This window comes from Acromyrmex echinatior, chromosome 12 (genome assembly GCF_024713525.1).
Source record: "Acromyrmex echinatior isolate Ae372 chromosome 12, ASM2471352v2, whole genome shotgun sequence".
NCBI lineage: Eukaryota > Metazoa > Arthropoda > Insecta > Hymenoptera > Formicidae > Acromyrmex > Acromyrmex echinatior.
In genome coordinates, this window is record NC_141863.1 from 6,465,570 (window position 1) to 6,481,886 (window position 16,317).

The window sequence follows — 16,317 nt, forward strand, 5'->3', positions numbered from 1 at the left end:
ACCCCCTCCACCATGATTCAGTCGCATAACAAACGGCGGAGTTAGCGTTTCGGAGTAGTTTACACTGTACATCTTAAAGCGTAACAATAATTGTCTTTCCATTTTTAATCTTTATTCGGTTTATTAGTAGTGATAAATACGTTATATAATGCTTCGCATCGCTAAGATTTTTTCATCTGCCCTAAATATCAATAAAGCCATTAAGGCGTCCTTGGGATTCAACATCACGTCCAGGTAAAATGTTATTCATTTGACTCGAGCAACCTGTTGCCAATCGGAGCAAACTTCCAATTAAAAAATCATATTTATCTTCTGACTGAATACATTTAAATTGCTAATCGAATTTGATTCGCATGCAATGCAACATGTTTGTGTGCAACATGTTTATGTAAATAAATAAAAACTCGATTTTTAACTTAATTGGATAGCAATTTAAAAAATTTGCATAATATTAGCGTGATATTTAGCTTCGATCACGAATGATTGATTAAAGATTAATTTATGTGTACATCAATTTGTAATGCCGTGTTGATATTTTTAGTTTTAAGCGTGTATGTCTAACATTATATGGACTTTGGACTGTGCTCTGTAAATTGCTTGTCAAACATATATTCATACATATTCATACATATGCATACGTAAACACTAAGTATTACGTTCTCTATGTTTATCTATAAATCTATAGATATCAACAAGAAGTTATTTAAATATTTGATCCGTGTGTTACTCATCAGGTTCTAAGTTCACAGATTCTAACCGTCTAAAAATGGGAGATTGAAATATATTGCTCATTCTAGCCAGTATATTATCATACACTGGAAAAAGAATCTGATTACATTAATTGGAATTCTGATTGAAAATGGACAAATTAGAACTTTCTGGTTGAATCTATTATAATTTTAGTTGAGATTATCAGAATTTTGATTGATATGTAATTTTAATTTAATTTTATGTTTATTTTTATTTATTTATGTTTATTTTAATTTTAATCATATTAATACAACCAGTAATGGCTTCTAGAGTAAATCAATCCAATATAGAAATATACATGCAAGCCAACGCTGATTCTTATGGCGAATATCTTAAGGTTGTTTATTCATAACAAAATGTAATAAAGTCTAGACATTTCAATCATTATTAGGTCACCTTCAATAGTGTTTGAATACAACCTGGTGAATACCTTGGTGAAAATTTTTCTTAGAATTTTTCATATAATTTTTTAGAATTTCTATATAATTTTTCAAATTTTCTATATAATTTTAGCTATATAATTTTTTCTATATAACTTTCTCACATTTTTTTATACGAATTGGAACATTTCTTAGAAAATCTACATCTTTTCTCAGAATTTTTCATATATGTTAATTATAAAATATTGTAAGATTTCTAAGATTTTTTGTAAGTATAATTTCTGATGAAATATAAAATCTAAAAAATTAAAAATATTTTTTAAAAATGATGGGATGAGAAATTTCAGAATATTTCAGAATTCACTTGTATGAAAAATTCTGAAAGAAGATGTAAACTTTCCGAATTTTTCTAAGTATTTCTGAAAAATATTCCAATTCATATAAAAATTATGAGAAAAATTTTCGCTAGGGAATGTTTAAATAAATTCGTCATTAAATTTCCCTTACCGTTCTTCTCCCTTACCTGTCATTATAAATAAGTATCTCAAGACATTCAAAAGTATTTACAATTAAAATAGTTAGAGAATATAAATAATATAAAATATAATTAAAAATATAAATTGAGAATGTAATCATTTAAAATTTCGCTCGTTTATCACTCGCCTATTTTTATTTTAATTATGGACATTGATAATTACTGAAATTCTACACAGATGTTTGGCTACCCAAGCGGCAGTGAAGATCAAGGAAGACAAGTCACGAGAAAATGCCGCCACGAAGGAGTCTCAATCTTTTACCATGAATCTCTTCCGTAGCCAATTGCAGTTAAACCAAGTGTGCCCATTCCCTGAACCCATGACTCAGGACCAAACTGAAACGTTAAGAATGCTGATTGATCCCGTGGAAAAGTTTTACGAGGTAAGTACCTTAAAGACATACCTACAACATAACCGAAGTACAAGGCTAACTTTTATTAAACATACTTTCTTTTCTCTTTTAGGAAGTAAACGATCCGGTTAAAAATGATCAGAATGCGTACGTGGATGAGAAAACGACAGCTGCTCTCTGGGATATGGGAGCGTTCTCTCTGCAAGTTCCCACGGAATTTGGTGGATTAGGATTAACGAATACCCAGTACACGCGAATAATTGAGATATGCGGTTATCACGATTTGGGCATCGGTATCACACTGGGTGCGCATCAGAGTATTGGATTCAAGGTAAAACTTCTCACGACTTTATTTTTTTATACTTCTCACGACTCATTTTTGAAGGTTCTTTTAATAATGTTGATATCCATGATAATATTATTACATCTTTTAACATTTTAATTGATTTGTCAATATTCCAATGAATCATAAGTTAATTATAAGTTTATTCTAATTTTTGAGTTTCAACGATTTCGTTATGATTATAAGTGAATATGAGATAATTAAGTATGCTGAAATGTCTCATCATATCATTATTGTTTTTGAATAAATTTAACATTTCATTTCTTTACTAATTTTATCTCTTATGCTCATTCATTGACTTTGATTTTATTTTACCTGCTTAATATATATGAAGTAAGTCTTATTTTGTTGTTTTTCAGGGTATACTATTGTACGGCACACCGGAACAAAAAGCTAAGTACCTGCCTCAAGTAAGCAACGGCAAATTAGCCGCTTTCTGTTTGACGGAACCGACTTCCGGTTCCGATGCCAATTCAATACGTTCGCGTGCTATTAAATCCGCGGACGGATCGCACTATATTCTCAACGGCAGCAAGATATGGATTTCGAATGGCGGCATTGCCGAAATCATGACCGTGTTCGCTCAAACGCCTATCACGGATCCGAAAACGGGCGAAACGAAAGATAGAATAACTGCTTTCGTTGTGGAGAAAGGATTCGGTGGTATCACCAATGGACCGCCTGAGAAAAAAATGGGTATCAAGTGTAGCAACACGGCTGCGCTCTTCTTCGAGGACGTTAAGATCCCAGCAGAGAATGTTCTCGGCAAGGAGGGTGAAGGTTTTAAGGTATAAAATTTCATAAAAAAACTTTCGTTCTCGTCTTTGAGTATCATAAATATCGTTAATTAAATCAACAAATGTGTTTAATACAAAATCTATTTGTATCTAATACATAACGCAATACAATATATTATATTTAATAAAAATTTCTAATTCTTTTGCATAAAACTTCGCGAATTATTTACTTGAATGCTGCTCAAACTATATTTGATTTCAGGTTGCCATGAACATCCTAAACAATGGGAGGTTCGGTATGGCTGCTTGTCTATCTGGTACCATGCGTTACTGCATTAACAAAGCCGTGAATCATGCAACGCAACGCCTGCAATTCGGTCGCACATTGGATAATTATGGTACAATACAAGAAAAATTAGGACGCATGTCTATACTGCATTACGTCACTCAATCCCTTGCGTATATGATTCCTGGTAACATGGATTGCGGAAGCCAAGACTATCATCTAGAAGCCGCTATTTCGAAAGTAATTCTGTTCGAATAATTTGCTTATGTAACATTCTGATACATCTTTATAGATAAGTATACAGACTTGATATTTTAATGAATCTGGATATAGAGATAATCCGCGACATAACTTCTGTATAGAAAGTACTCGTGGCCTCAAAAATATTATCGAGACAATACAAACATTTTATCTTTGATAAAAATATTGATGGAGAAAATATAATTATTATTAATTTATACATTAAAGTTACATTTTTTTCCATTGTAGTGTTTCGGGTCTGATTCCGCATGGTGGGTGTGCAATGAAGCTATTCAGATCTTAGGAGGAATGGGTTTCATGCAAGAGACCGGTCTAGAACGTGTAATGCGCGACTTACGCATATTCCCAATTTTCGAAGGGACGAACGATATTTTACGCTTGTTCGTGGCGCTTACTGGTATCCAGTACGCCGGAAGCCATTTGAAGGAGCTACAGAAGGCTTTCAAGAATCCTTCTGCGAATTTAGGATTGATTGTCGAGGAAGCCACTAAACGTGCGACTAGAGCAATCGGTTTGAAATCGCTGCCTACGTTCGGGAATTTGGTACATCCAAAATTGGCGGAAAGCGCCGCGCTTTGCTCGAGGGTGAGAATAATAATTTGAATATATAAATGGAATTCTAATACAAATTTGCATTTTGAAAAATTATAATTGCAGAGCGTGGAAAACTTTGGTCAAGTTATAGAATCTTCTCTTATCAAATATGGACGAGGCATTGTAGACGAACAGTTTATCCTCAATAGGATCGCACAAGCCGCTTTTGATACGTATACAATGGCGGTTGTTCTAAGCAGGGCAACTATGTCGTTGAACAAGAATCTGCCTAGTGCAGAACATGAATTGTTAATGGCACAAACTTGGTGCATGGAGGTATGAATATATTTATATCATTCTTTATTAAAATCTTAGTAAGATCAACAAGTACTCACTATAATCATTTATAATTTCTTAAATTAATGAATAAATATACAGGTAAGTATCTGTATCTAAGTTGATCTATCATAAAAAATATATTTTTGATCAAGAATAATTAACTTATTTTCTAAGATATTGTTCTAAGATATAAATATTATTTGATCCTGCTAATGTGAATATACAATTTATTTTCCAATTCTTAAACGTAGTTACTTAATGCGTTATTTATTGTTACAGGCATCAAACCGTGCTGCAAATAATCTACAGCAAATCAGTTCCGCCAAACAATTAGATATCTTTAGTAACCTAAGTAAAATTTCGAAAAATGTATGCGACGTCGGTGGGTGCGTACAATTAAATCCAATGGGCTTTTAAAACTCGATCTATGTATTTTATGGGACATAATTTACGAAATCTTGAATTTATCCGAGTTTTATCACATTAGAGATATCGAATTGTTTACCACAGGAGAAAAAGAAGAGAATTCTTATAATATTTCCACTTCGTAATTTATAGAAAAATATATAAAGTGGAGAAAAAAAAAGGAGAATTCTTATATTTCAATTTATAATTTATAGAAAAACGTATAAATAATAGTATTAGATGTAGTAAAAAGAAATCCATTATTTTTCCAATAGATTGCTTTAGTAATCTGTATCTCGTCTACGCGTGATACAGATTACTAAAGCCATCTATTGGAAAAATAATGGATTTCTTTTTACTACATCTAATATAAATACAAAGCAACTTTATGACCGACTGTATGTATTTTCCGCGGAAAGTGCGTGCGAAATAAGCAATTAACAATGCAAAAATTAAATTTAGTAAGGTGTGAAGCATAAGGTATATTTAAAAGTATATATAGAAAATTATGTATTTTTAATATCTCTTTATACCTCTTTACACGGAACGACGATTCCAGATGTATAGCTATACAAATAATGTAATCTATTTGAAGTTATTTTTTCTTAGATGCTGTTTATTCATTTTATATATCCATCAGTTTCGTTAAAATAATAAAAATAATTTTAATAAATCACACCATGTTAAGTCGTCTTTTACATAATAAATTAAATGAAAGACTTTAAATGGGAGAAGTGTATCATCTTACGGCATATACATATATATATATATATATATATATATATATATATATATATATAATATATATCTTATTTTATATATTTAAAAATATTTTAATTTATCATAGCTGCTCTCTTTTCCCACTTAAAGAAACTCCTCAACACGGGACACGTGAAAGAAATGTATCAAACAGGAAGCTACAATCAATTATTAATAACTGATCGCTCGTTTTGTTTCTAATCGTTATATAAATGCACAATTTAACAATATCACAATTATGCGAATATAAAGATGCACAATTTTTCCATCGTACCTTATCAGTTCATAATGACAGTGGAAGCACACTGAATGTCCATATATATAGAATTTCATATCTTATTCTTTTTCAAGATGTACAACATCCGTACATAAGATCAATGTAATGTAGAATGAAATCGACGAAGAAATATGAAGCTGCGCGCACCATCCGCACAACATTATCGCATTACTCAAGTTTGAGAATCAAATTACTTTCTCCATTTCTCTCATTTTATTCTTACGAACTCGCTCACTTTTAATTAATTGCGAATTACGATAATTCTATCTATGCGATGTCATAAAATTCGTAACTAATCAACACTTGTGGACACTTGATTTGTTCCCTTGTAAATAAACTACTTGCGCTTCTTTTAGGCGATAATTCTGGCGAAGTGAAAAATTCGTTGTCTATTGAAATTAAATAATGTAGAATTATTAATTCGCTTATTTAACAATGTAGAAAAGAAATGATAAGAATTAATGATCACAATGTGAGATTAAAATATGACTCAACTTAAACGCGTGACTGATCAAGAATTAATCTACATTTCTAAAAATTCACAAAAAAGATTTCGCTATACAAACTGTAAAAAATAACGACGGTTCGTCGCAATCTTTTTTATTCTTTCGCCTTAAAAAGGTGCACGTGAAAATTGCAAATTCACTGAGTTTCAATGAGCTTTGAGACTCATTCAAATTTTCATGATGGCAGTGTTTTGCTCGAATTCTCACGACAATATTTCGAAAGATACGCTAGATGCATGGGAGTTTTGCATTACAAAAAGCTTTGATTCTCAAACTCGAAGCTGACTTGAACACATGAACGAACGCTCGAATAAATCAGCAAATTTTACTTCGAATGTGACTTACACATGACACGAAACTAACACGAAAAATTGATCTCAATTATTCCTCTACGTGCAAAGGCGACATGTTGGGTGAGGGAGGAAGAGGCGGAGGTTTTTACCTACGAACGTTGATAGATATTATAACAATGGTTGCAATTTTTTAACTTCTGAGAAAAATAGAACATCTGACTATCTTTTTTTTTTGTATACGTGTTCGTTACTCCAGGTATGATAATTTTACGCGTCGAAGGGAGCAAGAGATCGAAGAATCACTCGTACATCCTTCTGCAGATCCACTTGCATTTTCTCATCGTCTCTTAAATCTAATAAGTTACCGTTGTTCGCGTAACACTTAAAAGTATCGGAAAGAAACAGTCGAAAAATGTCAAGATAAAATGTCGTGATTACAGAAACTCGCTCGTTAGCAGACCTGGAACTATTTAAAAAAAATATCACATACAAAAATGTATGAAAATACTATAATACTTATACGTTCTTATACGTTAGTTTGATTCCTGTATAAGTTTCCCTGTATAAGTTTCTTTCTTTCCCTGTATAAGTTTCGTATCAAGTCGAAGTTCTTCTTCTTGTGTTCTCTGACTTGAATTTACGATCTATTTGAGTAGATCAAATTACCATGCTTTATTTGGATCTCTTCCGTGATTAATTTTCTTTGAAGACAAAGGAGACTCCACTCTTCTTAGGTCAAAGTTCGTCTCACAACAGGTCTTACATATATTACAGATTTCTCTAGTATTTTTGTATATGATATTTTTCGAGACCAAGGCCTCCGAGAAGTTACCGTCGTTCATGTTTGACGCGAAATCGCCGAAATCATGTGTGTGTGTGTGTGTGTGTGTACACCGATACAACACCACTACAAAACTATTCCAATCCGGTAGTAGGCCGTCAAATTCCAGAAAAGCGATCAATGCCCCTTTATTGATGCTGAATAAACGATCTCGACGATCACGTCTCACCTCCTCGCGACAGTAAAGTCTAAGCTATCTTAACGAGATGCACTTTGTATCTACAAAAGGATGATTCGAATGTCTCAAAAGTTTATATCTTCTCATATTATCCTTAGACTGAAAACACATGCGTCACCCTGATATTCCTCAATATGAAAATAAATCTTTGTCGATCCCTCACTAACGTATATCGATACATGACCTGCTTAAGTTGCTATGCAACATACTTTTCCTATTGGTGTTGAAAAGAAGCGGAATACTGTGTTAGCATAAGCGTTTCCTCGTTGTAACGTAAAAAATGGTCGAATTTTATATCGAAGAACATCGGCACGGTTCCCTTTTTTTTTATTTCGCAGTTGATTCGCAAATAAAGATTATGAATTCATATTCTATGAGAGAACGAATGAAATTAATTAAACGAACGCATGTCGCCAATTCCTTTTCAGGCTGATGCTCGCAAACGCGCGGTATCTGCTCGTATGTCGATCCTTTCGCAAGAATATCACTTAAGTCTTACTTTCGTTGCATATATTTTTTGCTTTTATTATCTTAAGTAATCATTCGTTATATATATATATATATATATATATTATATATGTATATAAACTAGGTTGTCAAAAAAGTTCTGAATCACTATTCGGTTTTTAAATAAGCGGTTTTTTTACGTATAAATTTGTTACGAAGCAGTTACAATTATTTCTCAAAATAAAAACCATCATGTCCAATAACTCGCTAATAGCCAATTCATAATCATGACAAGTTCATTGCCTCGACTTGCTCAAAAGTTACACGTCGCTGTCTTCGTAAGAAATGTTTGCGAAACAGATCAAATAATGCAGAACTATATTGGATGTGAGGACTTCAATATCTAGATTAATAGTACCAAATGGCAGCTGGAAGATTGGTGACAAGATTTTTGAACATGACACACTCTTTATTCTGAAAAATAATTATCGTATTTTCTACATAAGTCATTTTCTACAATAAGTCTAAGCTTACGTCTTAAGTCGTAAAAAATTATCAATCACAGTTGAATAATTGAGAAGAATAACTATCATTGATCAATTTCTTACAGTCTAAGACTTAAAGCTTAGATAATTGTATTTATTGTAGAAAGTCCATAAAATTTAAATTAAGAGTATAATAAACATATAAATAAAGACCTATAATAAATATATATAAAAACTTTATATGTAAAAACCGAAGGCTGATTTATAACTTTTTTGACAATCTAATATTTCTCTTTTCGCGCGGATCGCAAGATACGCGCTTATACGAAACTGACCGCTTATAGCGCTTGCACCGTAATATTAATCGCCTTATCACGGCTCAATAATTCAGTAAACTCTAACATATAATACACACTCACACACAAGGACCGGGTCGCACGCGTGTAAGGAATAATTTTCAGTTTCTTAAATATCGGAATACGTTAAGAATCAAAGTTTCTATGTACGAATGTTTTCAGAAAAATAGCTTTGTATTTTTTTTTGCGATGAAAGATTAAAAATATAGATCTGCGCTTTTTTAGATGTACTTTCTACTACGTCTTTCTAAACTTTTTTTCTCATTAGACCTTTTTCTGCACAGCAAGAGCGCATTTCCTATTTATGCACGGAAATCGTAGAAAACATTAAAAAAACAGATTTTGCAGATCTTGTATGTATGAAATTATCTTTCGCATCCAGCAAGCGGGTTCTATAACTATACTTATTAAAACGAAAAAATTATAATACTGGAATATAACAAACTGGTAAAAACTTAATAAGTTGAATTGTTATTGATATTTCAATGATATTATAATAAATTACTCTGCGCATTGCGTCGCACCGTTTGGCTACGACTATAACTGTTCTTTTTAGCTGAATTTCTTACATAGTTTATCTCTTCTCTTTTTCTCTCCAATGTGAAAAAAAAGGAGGGAAGATAAACTATGCAAGAAGTTCAGCTAAAAAGAACAGGCCTTATATAACAATAGCGATCTATAATAATTATAATAACGACCGTAAAGCTTTATACATAAGTCTGTAATGAAGAGCGAAACGATCTTTTGCGAGTAGAATCGTTATACATTACATATAATTCAGATATGTCGCATGTAAATTAGGATGACTGGAAATATTGTTTGCAAAAGAATGTTAGAACTTATTCGGCCGCCATTCATTAGCTAGTCGCATAACATATCTCGCGCGATTCGATCGTCGCAATCGCACCTCCCTCTTTCTCTCTTTGCAACGCTCGTTAAATAACTCGTGATGCGTATAATACGCACTTACAAGAGAAGAAGTAATGTACACATGAATTTTACCTAACTTTAAATATATTTAGTATTAATTCATAAGCAAGTGGCACCACACGATATTCAAGTTACGAGAATTTATCGGAAGTTTTTTGTGCGCTTTTCTTTATGTATGTATATTTTTATAGAATGTGCGTTTAAGTGAATGATTAGGCAATGCACGTAATAGAAAAATGATTATTTCATAATTATTTCAACGCTTGCGAATCATACGAATAATATTGTTTGATAATACAATTAAAAATTCCCAAATTTTCGAAGGTACACTGTTAAAAATTTCATAAAATTTAATACTTTCACAATTTGTTGTTACACAAATTGAACTTAATTTTATAATATTACATTAAATTTAATGCATTTTTCATGGAAATTTATGAATTTTTAATGTACTTTTCACATTCAAAATTTTTAAAATTTTATGAAAAGTACATTAAATTTTATAAATTTAATATACAAGTTCATTATATTTAAGTAACTACTGTAACTTTCAGTTAAATTATTCATTACTTTTAATTTCGTTCATAATCACGAGCTTCATTTACATATATAGCTCGTGGTTACATTTCTAACAATGTAAGTACCAAAACTATTAAAAAAATATTTAAAGTTCGATGAAATCCATGTACACTATTTGACCCTTCCCTTAGAAGTGAAGAACGACTATACTTAAAGGTTATATAAAAATCATTACGGCGAGATGTTTCTATAGACGAAAAATTAAAAGCATCAGAGGACACTATTTTTTCGTAACATAGACTATTTCAATTCATTGATTAAGAGCCTCAGTACAAAAATGATCACAACTGAATCGTGAAATTTAAGTCATAGTCGTAAGTCAACGTACAATGTTTTGATCAATCGACAATTATAACTTACGTTCCACGACTCAGTTACGACCATTTTTGTGCTTAAACCCTAACTCGAGATGTACTTAAGCGCAATCTGAGAAACGTATTAATCTCCTGCTGTTGATGGAGGTATTACGTAACTTACGAAAGCTCGTCAATTACATGATGTCATTACCTGGAGTAACTCGCAAAAGAGACACAGAGAGAAGGAGTTAGGCGGTGACACCTAACCCTGTGCTATAGACAGATTTTTAAATGTTTGTCCGTTCCAAGCAACGGCGATGCAGTAATGCTGGAGCAGCTGGGTAAGGAGCTCTCGTTCGTCCAGCATCTCTATGTGCTCGATTCGACTACGATCCATTACAGGCAGTGAATCATAAACATCCACCATCGTCCACGCGCTCGTGCCTTCCCAATTGTTTATGGTAAATCTGCAACAGTTGCGAGTTATCGACCTACCGAATCCAAAGTGTTTACCGAAATTTTGTAAAACAATTCCCTGAGATTTCCAAGATTCTCAAAATATTTTCATTCACAATTGCAAATAAGTTTAGACAATAGTTTAATGTGACTTTGAAATTAAATGGAATGCAAATAATGTAAACTACATACTGTAAATTAGAAGACAGGGATTCCAGGAGATTATATCTATCCTTTAATTGAAGTTGTGAATTTATAGAGTAAGTATAGGGAAAGCTCACTACAATATCAGTAAGTTACTTCTGCAATTCTGTTGTATACTCTCTTCTGTTGTGATATCTTCTAATATTATTTTGATTTTCTTGAACTCGCGAGATAATGAATGTAAATATACACGCATGTATATACCATATTATTGCTAACCGATTGACGACATTTTGTATTATCAAGAAAAAATAATAAAAGAAACAAGTTTTCAAAAAAGGACAGAATATAAATTTGAAAGTAAAATTCTAAAAATTTCTCTAAATACCGATAAAATTCCACGAAAGTTTTCGATTTTCAAAGATAAAAAAAAAAATGAAAAATTTCCCCCTTAAAATTCTAAGTTTTTCAATTTTCTATTGAACCTGACATTGTTCGAATTAATGAGAATGTACCTACCGTCTCTGTTGAGTCTCTAACGATTCACAATCCTCCACACCTGCCAATAAGCATCCACGGCTGCGAAGGTTCGATAACATCACCTGACCGAATTTGTCCTTCATGTTGACCTGTTCGTAGCTCACGAAAAGACTGTTCGGAAACTTGCCCGCTAGCCATTTCAATAGTGACGATGTCGCGCTAGCGTCTACGTACACTAGAACACATTCTGCGAGGAACATAGTAGGTGAATTGAAATTGACTTCGGCTTGGGCCAATTTGTTATTTAGCTCCGCTATGTGTCGCAGATCTGTACCAACCAGATGATAGTTTGCGGCGTGCAGGTCTGTGGTCGAAAATCGGATTTCTCCGTCTGAAAAGTACGCAGTTGTCAGTGTAATTAAAAAAAGAATGCGAGTACGCCAAAGTGACGAGATAACGATCGAGTAATAGAATACCTTCGGTGTTTAGCATATCGATTAATTGCTTGTGCTTCTTGATGTGGTAACATTTTTTTGCAGTTATGCTGGGAAAGTCAAGTTCCACGAAATTCGCAGGACTATTCCCTGTCTCCCTGAGTCTCCAATAAAGAGTGTCAAAACCAGAACCCAAGTTTATGATCTGACCTTTACCGCCAGAAAGCTGCGTAAATAAAAAATTCATCCTTGAGACTGATAATATTAAAAATACAATGACTACTTTTTAATCTTATATGTATATATATATATATATATATATATATATATAACGTGTAATTTATATATTGTACGATTAAAGTGTTCTTTTCACTCTGTTGTGTTTTATAAATATACACAAAGCAAGATAATTTTGATTTATAAAGAATTTCTTTCACTTTCTTATACTTTATATAAATACACACAAAGAGCAAGATTATTTTAATAACATTTTTCCAATAGCTTTCAATTATAAGATTAATATTCTTTGAATATTTTATTTTAAAATTATATTAAACAATACATATGTATTAAAAAATAATATTGAAGTTTCGCTTCTTTTAAAAATTTAAAAATCACGTCTATTGAAAAATTTTAATGTTTTGGTAATATTTTTATTAAAAGTAAATAAGTGAAGAATGCATCTTTTCGATTAATCTCTTATTTAATTTTTATAGATTGAGAAGTCATTATAATAACGCTGAAACAATGTATTTTGAGGCAAGGAATAAATTATAATAAATTTTTCTTAAAGAAAATAAAGAAAATTTTTCTTAAAGAAGATTAAAAAACTGATCTCCCCATCATCTAAGAAACTTAAAATAATAATGAGTAAATTCACGTTAAGTGCAGATGTTACAATTCCAAAAACGTTGGCATACAATAATATATATTCAAAAAGAAAGAAAACCCATTTTGACACAAGGAATACAATAATTATAAATCTTACTAAAAATAAGTCTCCGCCTATAATTAAGAAAAAATTATTAATAAATTCATATAAGTGCAGATTTGCAATCCCAAATAAAATGGTTATTGTATTTTGTATACAATAATATAATAAATTAAAGAAAAGAGAACCTATTTTGAAGCCAGGAATAAAATATTTACAATAAATTTTACTAAAAAAAGCTATAAGATTTTTAAAAAATAAATGCCCCTTAAGTTAATTTAGAAAAAATTATTAATAAATTCATATAAGTGCAGACGTTTGTAATTCCAAATAAAATCAAGTTGCAATGTGTACAATAAATAAATAAATAATATAATATATATTTATACATAAGTATAATATACATAATAAATTAAAAAGGATCCATTTTACTTCATGTAAAACGCTGTCATTAATTTTCCTAACAGGCTAAAGCTACATTCTATTGCCACTGCAGAAGATAATTGATTTTTCGTTTTTATGCTCATAAGACTCTATATATTATACACATATATATCACAGCGGTTTAGCAGCGCTCGAGCCAAGTTTAACTTAAAAGCGGAAAACGCAGCGGCCGTTTTATACGTGACCGGATGGAATATTTTTGTCCCGCTATTACGGGGCGAATTCCGCAACCGCATGCGGCCGGTGCCAGGTATAGAAAATAAGAGGCACGAGAGCCGCACGCGCCGCGCCGCTTCGCGCGTTTTTCATTGACCTATATATCGGTTAGTCATCACGATACAGAAGCGGGGAATCTCACAGGAATTAGGACAGGGCCTCGGTCGTCGGCGGGTCAAGGTTTCTACCACAGCACACGTTCCTGCCCGGATCAGCTGTATTCCCCCTCCTCACCCCCTTGCATTCACTCACTCTCCTCCTCATCCGCTCTCTCTCTTTCTCTCCTCGTCATCCCGATTATTTCCGATTCGCATTCTAGGTTAGACCTGCCGCGAGCGGGCCGTTCCCATCTGCACTTTCCTACTCCTTCCACGTTCACAATGAGAGATTTCATGCATTCTAGGTTTTCCATAATTCAGAAAGAAACGGATGTTTATTAAGGACATAGGAAGTGGAAAATATGAGCGAAAAAAATGGACGTAAAGTCCAATTCGTACTCCAATGAAACGCGGGAAGAGACGCGGAGAGTGCAGAAGGTGCAGCAAGAGGAACGAGCGACTTTTCGCGGAGTGTCGCGTTCGAACGATGACGAGATCGTTGCCTTCGGCGCGTCACAGTCACGTCGCACATCCTTGGGGGAAAGGAAGAATGTTTATACGAAAAAAAGGGTAGGAGGAGTAAGAAAAAATTGAAGGGATGAAAGATCCGCTCGACGGAACAAACGCTCACCTTGAGGAAATTCTCGACGAAGAGCTCGATGCCCTTGACTCTGGCGTAGTAACCGCGATTGATCTCAGGCGCCTTCCGGGCGGTCTGCTTGACGAATAGGCTGATGAACGGATCGCACCAGTAGCCAAGTTGCACCGCGTAACGCTTACACTCGCTGGCGTCGTCATTGGTGGCCTGTATGGCCTCATCGTCCGCCATATCCTTGATCATCCCACCGGCGCCGGGGACAGTGGCGGGTTGTCGCACCGCTCGCTCTCTCCCTATTTTTCTCTCCTCTCTCTTTCTCTCTCTTTCTCTCTCTCTCTCACGCGTACACACACGACGCACACGCACACTTTTAATTCTCCCTCTCTCTCTTCCGATATCTCAGATGAGAGCGAGCATTCTATCCTCGCGCAACCCGCGTGAACACCCCGGAGATGATGCGCTCTTATTGCGAACTATCGCGTATCTGTCACAGTCAGAGCAGAGAGAAACCTGAGAGAGGTCATGCCGATCTTTTTTCTGTTACCGTCGAAATTATCCGAACACTGTCGCCAATACAGCTATTTTTGATTTGGGAACTACGTGGCTACATCCATTTTTTGACCCTGTCGATAAAATCATAACGTAAAAGCTCTGTTCGCTTTGGCGTTTACAATGCTTTAAGCGTCGTTTCATCTTTCTTATTTAGTAAATATTAAACAAGGACAATTGATGCTTACAAATGCTGTGAGGCAAAGTGAATGCAGCCAGAGAATTACGTCAAAATGTATGGATATTTGGCGGAAATGGATGTACGAGCAATTTTGATGGTAATAGGAAAAAGGATATAGTCTCTTTGGTTTCTCTGTCGCAGTACTAAATCATGTCCTAAATTGCTTTCAAAAATATAAATTATAATTCGTGGATCATTTAAATACATGTTAAAAATATAAAAATATACTTATAAAGTTCTATAATAATATTCTTCAAATCAAAATATTATAACAATATGATTTCACTCAATTCTATTTATTAAATGTATATATGTATATATATATTATGTTTATGGATATTAAAGTCTTATATGAGAAAGATATATATTTATATATTTTTCTGTATATCCTAATAAATGAAGATGGATTAAAATAGGTTGAAATTTTATCTATCTGAATATGTATTTTTTCTTTTCAATTGGATTCAATTGGACTGACAAACTACATTTTCTATTCAGAATTTTGAATTGATTTACGAGGGGTACGGAAAACCTATTACTTTTAAATTGAAAAAGATAGAAATGCTCCATCCAATTCGTATAATTGAATAAACATTAGTAGGATACATCGGTAAGACAATAAATGAAAGACTACATAAAAGATATTATCATTTTATAGGAAATTTATCTAAACATTGCTATACGTAAATATTATTCAGGTGATAGAATTTTAGTTGCTATAAGAGAAATATGCTATAATGAAAAAGGGGTATATTGATTGGATTAAAACAACAACAGGTCCTTAAAGTTTGATAGCAATAATCTAATACTCATAGACGACAACAGGATAGCTTTAGGTGCAAGAATTAGGTACAAGATGCCTATTTCACACATACTCCGAACGAAAATGAAAGAAAAGACTCAGCAAAGGAGCAGA

At 33.0% G+C, this 16,317-nt stretch overlaps 2 protein-coding genes across 2 annotated transcripts; one reads left to right on the plus strand and one right to left on the minus strand.

The window, feature by feature from the left end:
• Nucleotide 1: 1 nt before the first annotated feature.
• Acadvl (Acyl-CoA dehydrogenase very long chain) lies at nt 2-5,599 on the plus strand. Its single transcript, XM_011061982.2, has 8 exons — nt 2-234; nt 1,844-2,048; nt 2,131-2,349; nt 2,721-3,149; nt 3,361-3,624; nt 3,874-4,230; nt 4,303-4,515; nt 4,798-5,599. Exons 1-8 carry the CDS (start codon nt 149-151, stop codon nt 4,933-4,935), a joined length of 1,911 nt encoding a protein of 636 aa, XP_011060284.1. The 5' UTR covers nt 2-148; the 3' UTR covers nt 4,936-5,599.
• Nucleotides 5,600-9,236: 3,637 nt separating this feature from the next.
• Nucleotides 9,237-15,188, minus strand: LOC105149520 (leucine carboxyl methyltransferase 1). Its single transcript, XM_011061981.2, has 4 exons — nt 14,705-15,188; nt 12,427-12,610; nt 11,990-12,341; nt 9,237-11,337 (listed from the first exon to the last, which is right to left on the minus strand). Exons 1-4 carry the CDS (start codon nt 14,912-14,914, stop codon nt 11,133-11,135), a joined length of 951 nt encoding a protein of 316 aa, XP_011060283.1. The 5' UTR covers nt 14,915-15,188; the 3' UTR covers nt 9,237-11,132.
• Nucleotides 15,189-16,317: the final 1,129 nt, after the last annotated feature.